The sequence below is a fragment of the Ovis canadensis genome, chromosome 2 (assembly GCF_042477335.2).
Source record: "Ovis canadensis isolate MfBH-ARS-UI-01 breed Bighorn chromosome 2, ARS-UI_OviCan_v2, whole genome shotgun sequence".
NCBI classification, from domain to species: domain Eukaryota; kingdom Metazoa; phylum Chordata; class Mammalia; order Artiodactyla; family Bovidae; genus Ovis; species Ovis canadensis.
In genome coordinates, this window is record NC_091246.1 from 65,128,514 (window position 1) to 65,141,035 (window position 12,522).

A 12,522-nucleotide genomic window follows, 5' to 3' on the forward strand; every position below is an offset into this window, starting at 1 on the left:
AGTTCAATCCCTGGGTGGGGAAAAATCCCCTGGAGAAGGAAATGGCAACCTTCCCCAGTATTCTTGCCTGGAAAATCCCATGCACAGAGCAGCCTGGTGGGCTATCTACCATGGGGTCGCAAAGAGTTGGATACAACTTAGCAACTAAACCACCACAACTCAGTTCAGTTCAGTCGCTCAGTTGTGTCCGACTCTTTGCTGCAGTGGCCTAAAACGTAAGCACTCTCAGCAGTGATATCTGGGACCTGAAAGTTCTTCAGAAAAAAAAGCGAGAAAAGCTCTAAATTTTCTCAAATAATAGAATATGAAAGTATGGTAGTGGGAAAGACTGTCAGCTGCTGCTGCTAAGTCACTTCAGTCGTGTCCAACTCTGTGTGACCCCATAGACGGCAGCCCACCAGGCTCCGCCGGCCCTGGGATTCTCCAGGCCAGAGTACTGGAGTGGGGTGCCATTGCCTTCTCCATGAAAGTGAAAAGTGAACGTGAAGTCGCTCAGTTGTGTCTGACTCTTAGCGACCCCATGGACTGCAGCCTACCAGGCTCCACTGTCCCTGGGATTCTCCAGGCCAGAGTACTGGAGTGGGGTGCCAGTGCCTTCTCCAGTGCATGAAAGTGAAAAGTGAAAGTGAAGTCGCTCAATCGTGTCTGACTCTTCTCGACCCCATGGACTGCAGCCCACCAGGCTCTGCCGTCCCTGGGATTCTCCAGGCCAGAGTACTGGAGTGGAGTGCCAGTGCCTTCTCCGTGGTTCTCCTCTAGTCACTCCTTAGTCCCCTAAGCTATACACATGCAGGACAAACCTCCAGAATCCTAGCATAGAACAGCTGCAAGGCAGATACTTCAGAGGTCACCCAGTGTTGCCGTATGGGCTTACCCAGGGGAAGATCCTTTGGTGAACACCAATGGCATTAAGACCTCAGAAAATATATGCCTAGGAATAAAGACAAAACTTGAGGGGAAAGAGACAGGAATAAGCGTCAAACTGAAACAGACTACCCCTAATAAAGCTTAAACCCAAGTTTTGAAGGGATCCAGGTGATTGGCTTGGAGAAGGAAATGGCAACCCACTCCAGTGTTCTTGCTTGGAAAATCCCAGGGATGGAGGAGCCTGGTGGGCTGCAGTCTATGGGGTCGCAGAGTCAGACACGACTGAAGCGAATTAGCAGCAGCAGCAGCAGCAGCAGCAGCAGGTGATCGGCAGTAATTTACTTTTCAGAAGAAGTCTATAATGTGCCATCTACAATTGCTAGCATACAATAAAAATTACTAGATGTTCAAAGCTGGGAAGAATGACCAATAACCAAGAGATAAAATAATCAATAAAAGCAAGAAAAAATAAGGACTTCAAAGTAACTGTGATTAAATCATTAAAAAAATAGAGAAAAATATGTAGAAGAGAGGTAGTACAGAACATTTCAGTTTTTAAACATTTAGAAAGAGAATGAAATGAACATTTGGAACTGCAAAATTCGGTATCTGACCTGACACAAGAACTGACTCATTGGAAAAGACCCCGATGCTGGGAAAGACTGAAGGCAGGAGAGGCTGACAGAGGATGAGATGGCTGATGGCATCACCAACTTGACGGATGTGAGTTTGGGCAAGCTCTGGGAGTTGGTGAGGGACAGGGAAGCTTGGCATGCTGCAGTCCATGGGATAACAAAGACTCAGACATGACTGAGCGGCTGAACTGAACTGAGGTGGATTTAAAAGTATACTAGAAGAAATTCCTGGTGGTCCAGTGGTTGGGACTCCACACTTCCACTGCAGGAGGCACAGGACCCTGCAAGTCTCATGGCCAAATAAGTAAACAAATAAAGGCATACTAGCAACACATCCTTTTCACAGGAAACTATATTCAATATCCTATAATAAACTGTACTGGAAAAGAATATGAAAAAGAATACAACAGTCACTTTACTGGACAGTAGAAATTAACACAACAGTGTAAATTATCTATACTTCAATAAAACTAAAAAAATTCCATACCTGAGAAATCAAACAGCTGAAAAACAAAGAAAAGCAGGTTGCACATAATATGGCCTCCCATTTCCTTCCTGATCGTCTCTCTTTCAACTCTCCAACTTAATAGCTCCTTCCTTGCTGTTCCTTAAACACTCCTGGCACAGCCTTGCTTTAGAGGCTCTGCAGTGGCTGTTTCTTCTGCCGGAACATTCTTCCCCAACATGGTTTTCTAGGCACCTTATTTAAAAATCAACACTTCAATCCACTTGTGCACCCTCACTCCCACCCCATCTGTGCCCTTAGACTTCCAATCACCCTACCATGCCTTTCTTCCATAGAACTTTTTACCTTCTAACATTCTGCATTTGATATTTATATACGTATATATGGAATACATATATGTCTTTTGAAGAATGTAAGCAAACCACCAAATTGACATCTTCATTACTATTTACTAATTATTTCATTTCAATTAATAATTACTAATTCATTACTAATACATATACACAAAAATCACAGTAGCAATAATAATATCAGTTGTTTAGTGCTCTCCTAGTTGGCACAGAAAGATTAATTGGTATCAAGTCATACAGCTAGAGTAAGTGGCAGAGCCAGGATTCAGATCCAATAAAAATAATTTTTAGATTAGAAAGGATAATACCTAGATATGTAAATGACCTAAATGTAACAAATTTCTGTCTGTTGAAAAAAATAAAACTTTTCCTAGCATTAAAGAATGAAATGCAGATATTAGTATATGTCACTAGGTGATGCTCTTTGTTAAACTTCTCTCTCAGAAGGTAATCTGAGGAATAATAACTTATTCAGATGAGAAAGAATTTATGCTAGGTCTAATAATAATTAAGTTGGCTCTTTAACCACAAAAGTTACACAGTTCAGAAAACAAATTTACAAAACAAAAGGTAAGCCACACAAATTTATGGTAGAAAAAATTTCTGTAGACTATAAACTTAAAGGCTTCTATATCACAAACATGAGATCTCCCTTCATTTATTTTTATCTTTTTCCATTTATGTCTCCATTTAATTTTAATGTCTTGATAAGATTTTGATTTTTGTCAACAGAGTTCTTGAATGTTTTTAAAATTTATTCCTAAGTAACATAGTTTTGATACCACTGAAATGTTCTCTGTATCTGTACTTTTTTATCCTAAAATATTTTAAAGTAAATTGACCATTACCCTTTAATATTTCAATATGTATTTCTCAAATAAATTATCATGCTTTACCATTAATTAAACAATTCCTTAATATCATCTATTATCCAAAAGTCAATAGTCAATAAACATTGAAGGGGGCTCAAGCTTATTAGTAATTAGAGACATACAAATTAAGACGACGAAGGCATATGTTGCACACACACATTAAACTGACAGAAATGTTAACAGTATGATACCAAGTGCTGGAAAGGTCGCACAGAACTCTAATACACTGCTAGACGGAAGGGAGGTAATAATCCTTCTGGAGAGATAGCATTACATAGCACACGTAATAGTGAAGATGCATATACCGGATGTCCTCTACCACTGCTAGATATACCTAACAGAAAATGTAGTGTGAAATGAAAATATTTCCTGTCATATTAATCAGTAAGAAATGCCACAGCCGTCAGTGGTTTCGGGCCTCCAAAAGAGAATGCGAACACTCCAAGCTGTGATCAGAGGATGATGCCACCTCCAGGGTGACTGCTGAGGAGCTGGGGAAATGCAAGAAGCAAGATGAACTAGGGGACAGGATGGGGACAGGACAGGCCCAGGTATCTGAGGTGCATATGAAAGGATGAATTCAGTGAGCCCCAAGGCTTGCACCTTTCCAGAGAATGCTAAATTCCTTAGTGATACCTGATCTTTGATGTTCAAGACTACCTGCTCTCCTTGTTGCAAACTTGTATATAGCCTGACTTCCCTCCTGCCTCCTTGGACCAGTTTTCTCAGAGCTACTGAGATGCTGTTGTCCAGGCTTAGAGTCCTAAACATTATCACCAAATAAAATAACTGTACTTTCAGGTTGTGACTATACTTTTTGAGTTGACGGTAGTGAGAAACAAGTACACCAAGAAACATTTCAATCTTCAACTACATACTTAAAAAATGTACCAAGAAGTAAGACATTTATACCACGAAACACTCAGTATTGTTTTTAATAGGAAAATTTTTAAATAACTCAAATGTCCCTCATTATTAGAGGGGATAAATTGTGGTATGTAAATACAATAGAAAAAACACTAATGTAAAACTAACAAATTAGAGCTCTTGCAACAACATGTATCAGTCTCACAAACTACATAATAATAATAATAACAGATAGATATAAACTAACAGGCATAGTATAAGTCTGTTCACATAAACTTCAAAACCAGTGCCTGACGCTTATTTTCAACTGTGTCAGCAAATAAAAAATATATCCACATATATCTATACAAATATAAAGAAAGTGTGGCAAAATGTTAACTGTGAATCTAAGTGAAGAGTATATAAAGGTTCATTGTACTACATTGCTACCCTTTAGGTTTGTGCATCTTCAAAATAGAAGGATGATTTTTCTTTATAATTATTAAAGTATATATTTTATACATTTTTTCTGTATATAAATTTCATGAGAAAAAATGTAAAAATAATGTAATAAAATACATAAAAACACTTTCAAAGAAAAATTGCTGTCTTTGTTAAACAGTGACAGACTTTATTTTCTTGGGCTCCAAAATCACTGCAGATGGTGAGTGCAGCCATGAAAGTAAAATACGCTTGCTACTTGGAAGAAAAGCTATGACCAACCTAGACAGTATATTAAAAAGCAGAGACATTACTTTGCTGACAAAGGTCCATCAAGTCAAAGCTATGGTTTTTCCAGTAGTCATGTATGGATGTGAGAGCTGAACTATAAAGAAAGCTGAGTGCCAAAGAACTGATGCTTTTGAACTGTGGTATTGGAGAAGTCTTGGGAGTCCCTTGGACTGCAAGATCAAACCAGTCCATCTTGAAGGAAATCAGTCCTGAATGTTTATTGGAAGGACTGATGCTGAAGTTGAAGCTCCAATACTCTGGCCACCTGATGCAAAAAATGGACTTATTGGAAAAGACCCTGATACTGGGAAAGATTGAGGGCAGGAGGAGAAGGAGACAACTGAAGATGAGATGGTTGGATGGCATCAATGACTCAATGGATCTGAGTTTGAGCAAGCTCTGGCAGTTGGTGATGGACAGGGAAGCCTGGTTTGCTGCAGTCCATGGGTCGGACAAGACTGCAAAGAGTTTGCTGCAAAGAGTCGGACATGACTGAGTGACTGAATTGATTTGTTAAATATTACTATTAAAAATAATAAACTTTTTGCTTTGTAATAACCAAGCATAAGCAAGAGGGCTTTTTAAAATTTGGGATATTTACCTGAGATCAGTCTATCAAAAGATACCTCCTTAAGACCAGTTTTTGAGGCTAGCAACATAAGAATGTCATTTTATTCTTCCATGAGTTCTTATACAACCATCAATTCTGAATCTTGTTTAGTTAGATACTGGATAGTGTATTCTTCTCAATAATTTTCATAAACTGCAATATGATACTCCAATACTCATTTTGGCAGATACACTAGCATATGCTACTTTAAAATATATTACAAGAAACCTCTGGATAAAAGTTTTATCATTATTCAAATATCATACACAATTCATACTGTCCATGTATTTTCTATAGGTTTTTCCAATATTCTTACTAGGATTCCACATTTTTTTAAACCCTCAAAGTCTCAGACAGTAAAGAATATGCCTGCAATACAGGAGACCAATTTTTGTTCCCTGGGTCAGGAAGATTCCCGTGGAGGAGGAAATGGCAATCCACTCCAGTATTCTCGCCTGGAGAATCGAAGGACAGAGGAGCCTGGCGGGCTACAGGCCTTTGGGGTCGCGAAGAGCTGGACGTGACTGAGTGACTAAGCACTACCATGTCTCTCAAAGATGTTCCGAGGGCTTCCCTAGTGGCTCAGTGGTGAAGAATCTGTTTTCCAGTGAAGGAGACAAGAGTGTGATCCCTGGTCTGGGAAGATCCCACATGCTGGGGAGCAACTAAGTCCATGAGCCACAACTACTGAGCCTGTGCTCTAGGGCCCACATGCGTCAACTACTGAAGCTCATGCTCCACGAGAGAAGCTACTGCAGTGAGAAGCCTGAGCACGGCCACTAGGGAAAAGACCCCACTCGTCACAACCAGGGAAAAGTCCGAGCAACAGCAAAGACCCAGCACAGCTGAAAATGAAGAGGGAAAACAAAATTTTTAAAGGATGGTCAGAATTTCATGTCTTAAAACTGACTTTTACTATAGTTATATTATTTGTCTTCTTCTTCTGCGTCCTCTAAATCAATATCAAAATCTAAATCATCATCATTTTCTTCATTCCTTCTGCAGCTTCTATGGCTGGAACATAAATTATTTTCAACATTTTCTGTCTTCTCTGGTTCTTTATTAAACCTAGAGATGGAAGAAAAAAACTCTTATTTCTCAAGATTGCATTGTTTGGGTAGACTGAAAAGACTTTTACACTACACTTCTTGATTAATAAGAGCTTAATGAATAAAGAGGAAAAGATCCTTGAAGATTAACTTAATTGAAGAGCCAACCAATTATAATACTGCTGTCAATAAAGCATGATTAAACAAATTAATTCATGCTGTCCATTAAAGAAAAGACGTTATACAATGAATAATTCTTTTGTAATATATAATAAATGTGGCTCTCACAGATAAATATTTTAATTTCCTAAAAATGATGTTTTGCTTTTATTATAATGATAGAAACACTGAATAATTAAGATTTTTTTTTTCCTATTGGGTAGAAAAAGTCTACATTACTGCGATATACTGTATCTTAAGATTCTCAGAGCTACTCAATGTTTCTTTAAAAGAAAATTCACACACCATTTACTAAAAGAATAAACCGCAAACATAAAAATAAATACTCACGGAATAACAATGTCTTCTCTCTTTCCACACTTGGCACAGACTTCAAGTTCACAGGCACATGGTCTACACATTATATGATAAGAATCCTTCACTGTCTTTTGTAAACATTTAACACTAAAAATGGAAAAGAAAATCAAATCTTAATTTTTACTAATTGTCTAAGATTTATTTAGTGAAATAAGGGGGTGTGGCTAAGTGTATAGCTGAGAAGCCTCCAACTCTTAAGATATTTCTCTCATATGTCACTTGAGTTTAATTATATAGCATTTCTAGACAATGGTTGACAACTCAAAATAACAGTACGTAACATTTATCTACTTTCTTAAAGCTTGTAAAGAATGTCACCTGCAAATATTAACAGTCTTGCTTCCTTTGCAATTTGGATTCCTTTTATTTCTTTTTGTTCTCTGACCTCCATGGCTAGTACTTCCAACACTATTTTGAATAAAAGTGGTGAGAGGGGACATCCTTGTCTTGTTCTTGATCTTAAAAAAAAAGCTTTCAGTTTTCACCACTGAGTATATTAGCTGTTGACTTGTCATATATGGTGTTTATTATGTTGAGAAACTTTCCCTATATATCCACTCCATTGTGAGTTTTTTTTTATCATATCATTGTATAAAATGCTTTTTCTGGATCTACTGAGAGGGTCATATGATTTTCACCCTCCATTTTATTAATGTGGCATATGATTTTCACCCTCCATTTTATTAGTGTGGCATATGATTTTTACCCTCCATTTTATTAATGTGGCATATGATTTTCACCTTCCATTTTATTAGTGTGGCATATGATTTTCGCCCTCTATTTTATTAGTGTGGCATATGATTTTCGCCCTCCATTTTATTAGTGCGGCATATGATATTCGCCCTCCATTTTATTAGTGTGGCATATGATTTTCGCCCTCCATTTTATTAATGTGGCATATCATATTGATTGAGTTGAGGAATCTGAACCATCTTTGCATCCCTGGAATACACTCCACACTTGATCATGGTGAATGACTTTTTTAATGTATTGGTAAATTTAGTTAACTAATATTTTGTTGAGGATTTCTGCTAATATTTTATTGAGGATTTCTGCATCTCTGTTCATCAGCAATAATGGCCTATAATTTTCATTTCTTGTGGCATCATTGTCTGGTTTGGTATCAGAGTAATGCTGGCCTCATAAAATGAACTTGGAAGAATTTCCTCCTCTTCTATTTTTTGGAAGACTTTGAGAAGGACTGGATCATTTTATCTTTGAATGTTTGGTAGAATTTACCAGTGAAGAAATCTGGTTCTGGACTTTCGTTTGTTAGGAGGTTTTTTATTTAAATTCAATCTCCTTACTAGTAACTGAACTTTCAGATTTTTACTTCATGATTCAGTCTTGGCAGGTTGTGTGCTTCTAGGGATTTATTCACTTCTTATAGGTCATCATATTGTGGGCAAACAATTTGCCATGAAAGTCAAACTGTTAGTTGCTTAATTGTGTCTGACTATTTGCAACCCCATGGACTGTAGCCCACCAGGCTCCTCTGTCCATGGAATTCTCCACACAAGAATACTGGGAGTGGGTTGTCATTTCCTTCTCCACGGGATCTTCCCCACCCAAGGATCGAACCCAGGTCTCCTGCATTACAGGCAAATTCTTAACCATCTCAGCCAGGGTACCCCATAGTCTCTTACAATCCTTTGTATTTCTGTGGTATCTGCTGCAGTGTTTCCTCTTTCACTTCTGATTGAGTTCTCTTTTCTTTTCTTGATGATTCTAGCTAAAGGTCTGCCTGTTTATCTTTACAAATGACCAGTTCTGAGATTCACTGATCTTGCCTGTTGTTCATTTCCAATTATAATTATTTCAAATCTGATCTTTGTTATTTCCTCCCTTCTACTAATTTTAGACATCATCTCTTCTTTGTTTCTAGTTTCTTTAGAAGTTAAAGTTAACTTGTTTAAGATTTTTCTTGTTTCTTGACGTAAGCATTTATTGCTGGCAACTTCCCTTTCAGAATTATTTTTTGTGGTACCCCATAAATTTTGGTATGTTGCCTTTTCATCTCTCTCAAGGTTTTTTTTATATTTCTTTTTGGTTTCTTCTTTGACTCACTGGTTCTTTTAGTAGCATACTGTTTATTCTCCACAAATCAGTGAATTTTCCAGATTTCTTCTTACAATTAACTTCTAGTTTCATACTATTGTGGTTAAATATATATGATTTCAATCTTAAAATTTTAAGACCTGTTTTGTGAACTAACAAACAATATTCTGTGGAGAATATTCCATGGATACTTGAGAAGAGTATTTTGTTGCTTTTGGTTGGGATGTTTTGTGTATATGCATGTAAATTGCTTAAAAGGCCATACATCAAAATTTCAATGATATTTTTCACAGAAATAAAAAATCCTAAATTTGGATGGAATGACAAAAGGCCCAAAATAGACAAAGCAATCTTGAGAAAGAAGAACATAGCTGCAGGTGTCACACTTCCTGACTTCAAACTATATTACAGTTTCAAAACAGTATGGCACTGTCATAAAAATCAGACACATAAATTAATGGAATAGAGAGCCCAGAAATAAACCCACTCATATGTGGCCTTCCCTGGTGGCGCTAGTGGTAAAGAATCCACCTGCCAGTGCAGGAGACGCAAGAGACTCAGGTTCAATCCCTGGTCAGAAAGGTCCTCTCGAGTAGGAAATGGCAACCCACTCCAGTATTCTTGCCTGGAGAATTCCCTGGACAGAGGAGCCTGGCAGGCTATGGTCCATGGGGTTGCAAAGAGTCAGACACGACTGAAGTGACTTAGCACAGAACAGCAGCGATTTACAAAAAGGAGCCAAAAATATAAGTAAGGAAAGAACAGTGTCTTCAATAAACAGTACTGGAAACTGGACATGGAAAAGAATGCCACATGCAACTGAATAAAACTAGACCACTATCTCACACCATACACGTGGCACCCCACTCCAGTACTCTTGCCTGGAGAATCCCATGGACGGAGGAGCCTGGTGGGCTACAGTCCATGGGGTCGCTAAGAGTCAGACATTACTAAGCGACTTCACTTTCACTTTTCACTTTCATGCACTGGAGAAGGAAATAGCAACCCACTCCAGTGTTCTTGCCTGGAGGACCCCAGGGATGGGGGAGCCTGGTGGGCTGCCGTCTGTGGGGTCGCACAGAGTCAGACACGACTGAAGCAACTTAGCAGTAGCAGACCATTATCTCACTATCTCACACCATACACAAAAAAGTAACTCAAAATGGGTTAAAGACTTGAATGTGAGACCTAAAATCTTAAAACTCCTAGAAGAAAACTAGCAGAAAGTTCTTGACATCAATTTTAGAATTTTTTTTGAAATCATATTTAGAAATAAAGTCAAAAAAATAAAATATAAACAAGGACTGTATCATACTAAAAAGCTTCTTCACAGCAAAGGAAAACATCACACAAAATAAAAAGGCAACCTACAGAATGGGAAAAATATTTGCAAGTCATGTATTTATTAAGGAGTTACTAACAGAAATATACAAAGAACTCATACTGTCAAAAGGCAAAAAAAAAAAAAAGGATGAAAAAATGGGCAAAGGATCTGAATAAACATTTTTCCAAAGACATACAGATGGCCAACAGGTACACAAAAAGATGCTCAATAACACTAATCATCAAGGGAATGAAAATCTAAACCACAATGAGATATTACTTCACACCTGTTAGAATTGCTATAATCAAAAAGACAAGAAATAACAAATGTTGGTGAGAATGTGGGAAAAAAGGAAACCTTTATACACTATTGGTGGGATTATAAATTAATGCAGCCACTATAGCAAACATTATAGAGGTTAATCAAGAAATTAACAGAACTACAATATGATCCAGCAATTCGACTTCTGGGTATTAAAACAAAAACACTAATGTGAAAAGATATATGCACCTCCAAGTTCACTGCTTATTTAACTTATATGCAGAGTACATCATGAGAAACGCTGGACTGGAAGAAACACAAGCTGGAATCAAGACTGCCAGGAAAAATATCAATAAACTCAGATATGCAGATGACACCACCCTTATGGGAGAAAGTGAAGAGGAACTAAATAGCTTCTTGATGAAAGTGAAAGAGGAGAGCGAAAAAGTTGGCTGAAAGCTCAACATTCAGAAAACAAAGATCATGGCATCTGGTGCCATCACTTCATGACAAATAGATGGGGAAACAGTGTCAGACTTTATTTTGGGGGCTCCAAAATCACTGCAGATGGTGACTGCAGCCATGAAATTAAAAGATGCTTACTCCTTGGAAGAAAAGTTATGACCAACCTAGATAGCATATTCAAAAGCAGAGACATTACTTTGCCGACTAAGGTCCATCTAGTCAAGGCTATGCTTTTTCCTATGGTCATGTATGGATGTGAGAGTTGGACTGTGAAGAAGGCTGAGCGCCTAAGAATTGATGCTTTTGAACTGTGGTGTTGGAGAAGACTCTTGAGAGTCCCTTGGACTGCAAGGAGATCCAACCAGTCCATTGTGAAGGAGATCAGCCCTGGGATTTCTTTGGAGGGAATGATGCTAAAGCTGAAACTCCAGTACTTCGGCCACCTTATGCGAAGAGTTGACTCATTGGAAAAGACTCTGATGCTGGGAGGGATTGGAGGCAGGAGGAGAAGGGGACAACAGAGGATGAGATGGCTGGATAGCATCACTCACTCAATGGATGTGAGTCTGAGTGAACGCCGGGAGTTGGTGATGGACAGGGAGGCCTGGCATGCTGCAATTCATGGGGTCGCAAAGAGTCGGACACAACTGAGTGACTGAACTGAACTGAGGTTCACTGCAGCACTATTTGCAATAGCCAAGAAATGGAAATAACCCAAGTGCCCACTGATGGATGATTTTTAAAAATGTAATATATACACATACCCTTCTGATGGATGAATGAATTTAAAAAACGTAATATATACGCATACCCTCACACACACACATGAATGTACTGTCACACGTGCATACAATGGAGTACTATTCAGCCTTAAAAAAAGAAGCAAATCTTGTCATTTGTAACAACATGAACAGACCCTAAGGAAATTAAGCTAAGGGAAATAAGTCAGACAGAGGCAAAAGCCATACGATTTCACTTGTATGTAAAATCTTTAATGAATAAATGAATGAATAAATAAATATAATACCTAGCTTTGAGGTACAAAGCTAGGTACAAAATATAACACAAACTTTGAGTTGTAAAATAAATAAGTCATTGGATGTAATGTACAGCATGGTACTGTCGTTAATATTATTTTAAAATTTTATTTATTTATTTTGGCTGTGGCGTGTGTGGGGGATCTTAGTTCATCAACCAGGGATTGAACTCAGGCTCCCTGCATTGAAGCATGGAGTCTTAACCACTGGTCTGCCAGGGAAGTCCTTATAGTTAATAATCTTATATTGCATATTTGAAAGCTGCTAAGAAAGTAAGTCATAAAAAATTCTCATAAGAAAAAAATGTTTGTGAGTATGTATGATGACGGATATTAACTCAACTTCTTGTGGTGATCATTTTGTAAGGTATAAAAATATGTTGTATACCTGAGACTAATACAATGTTATATATC

The 12,522-nt window shown here is 37.9% G+C and overlaps 1 protein-coding gene across 1 annotated transcript in view; it reads right to left on the minus strand.

Annotated features, from left to right (window-relative positions):
- Window positions 1–4,638: 4,638 nt before the first annotated feature.
- C2H9orf85 (chromosome 2 C9orf85 homolog) overlaps window positions 4,639–12,522 on the minus strand; it is a 64,410-nt gene continuing 56,526 nt past the window's right edge. Inside the window, exons 3-4 of the mRNA XM_069576362.1 lie at window positions 6,938–7,051; window positions 4,639–6,446 (exon numbers count right to left, since the gene is read on the minus strand). Of these exons, the coding sequence (XP_069432463.1) occupies window positions 6,305–6,446; window positions 6,938–7,051 (256 nt within the window). The 3' untranslated portion in view covers window positions 4,639–6,304. The remainder of the gene's footprint in view (window positions 6,447–6,937; window positions 7,052–12,522) is intronic.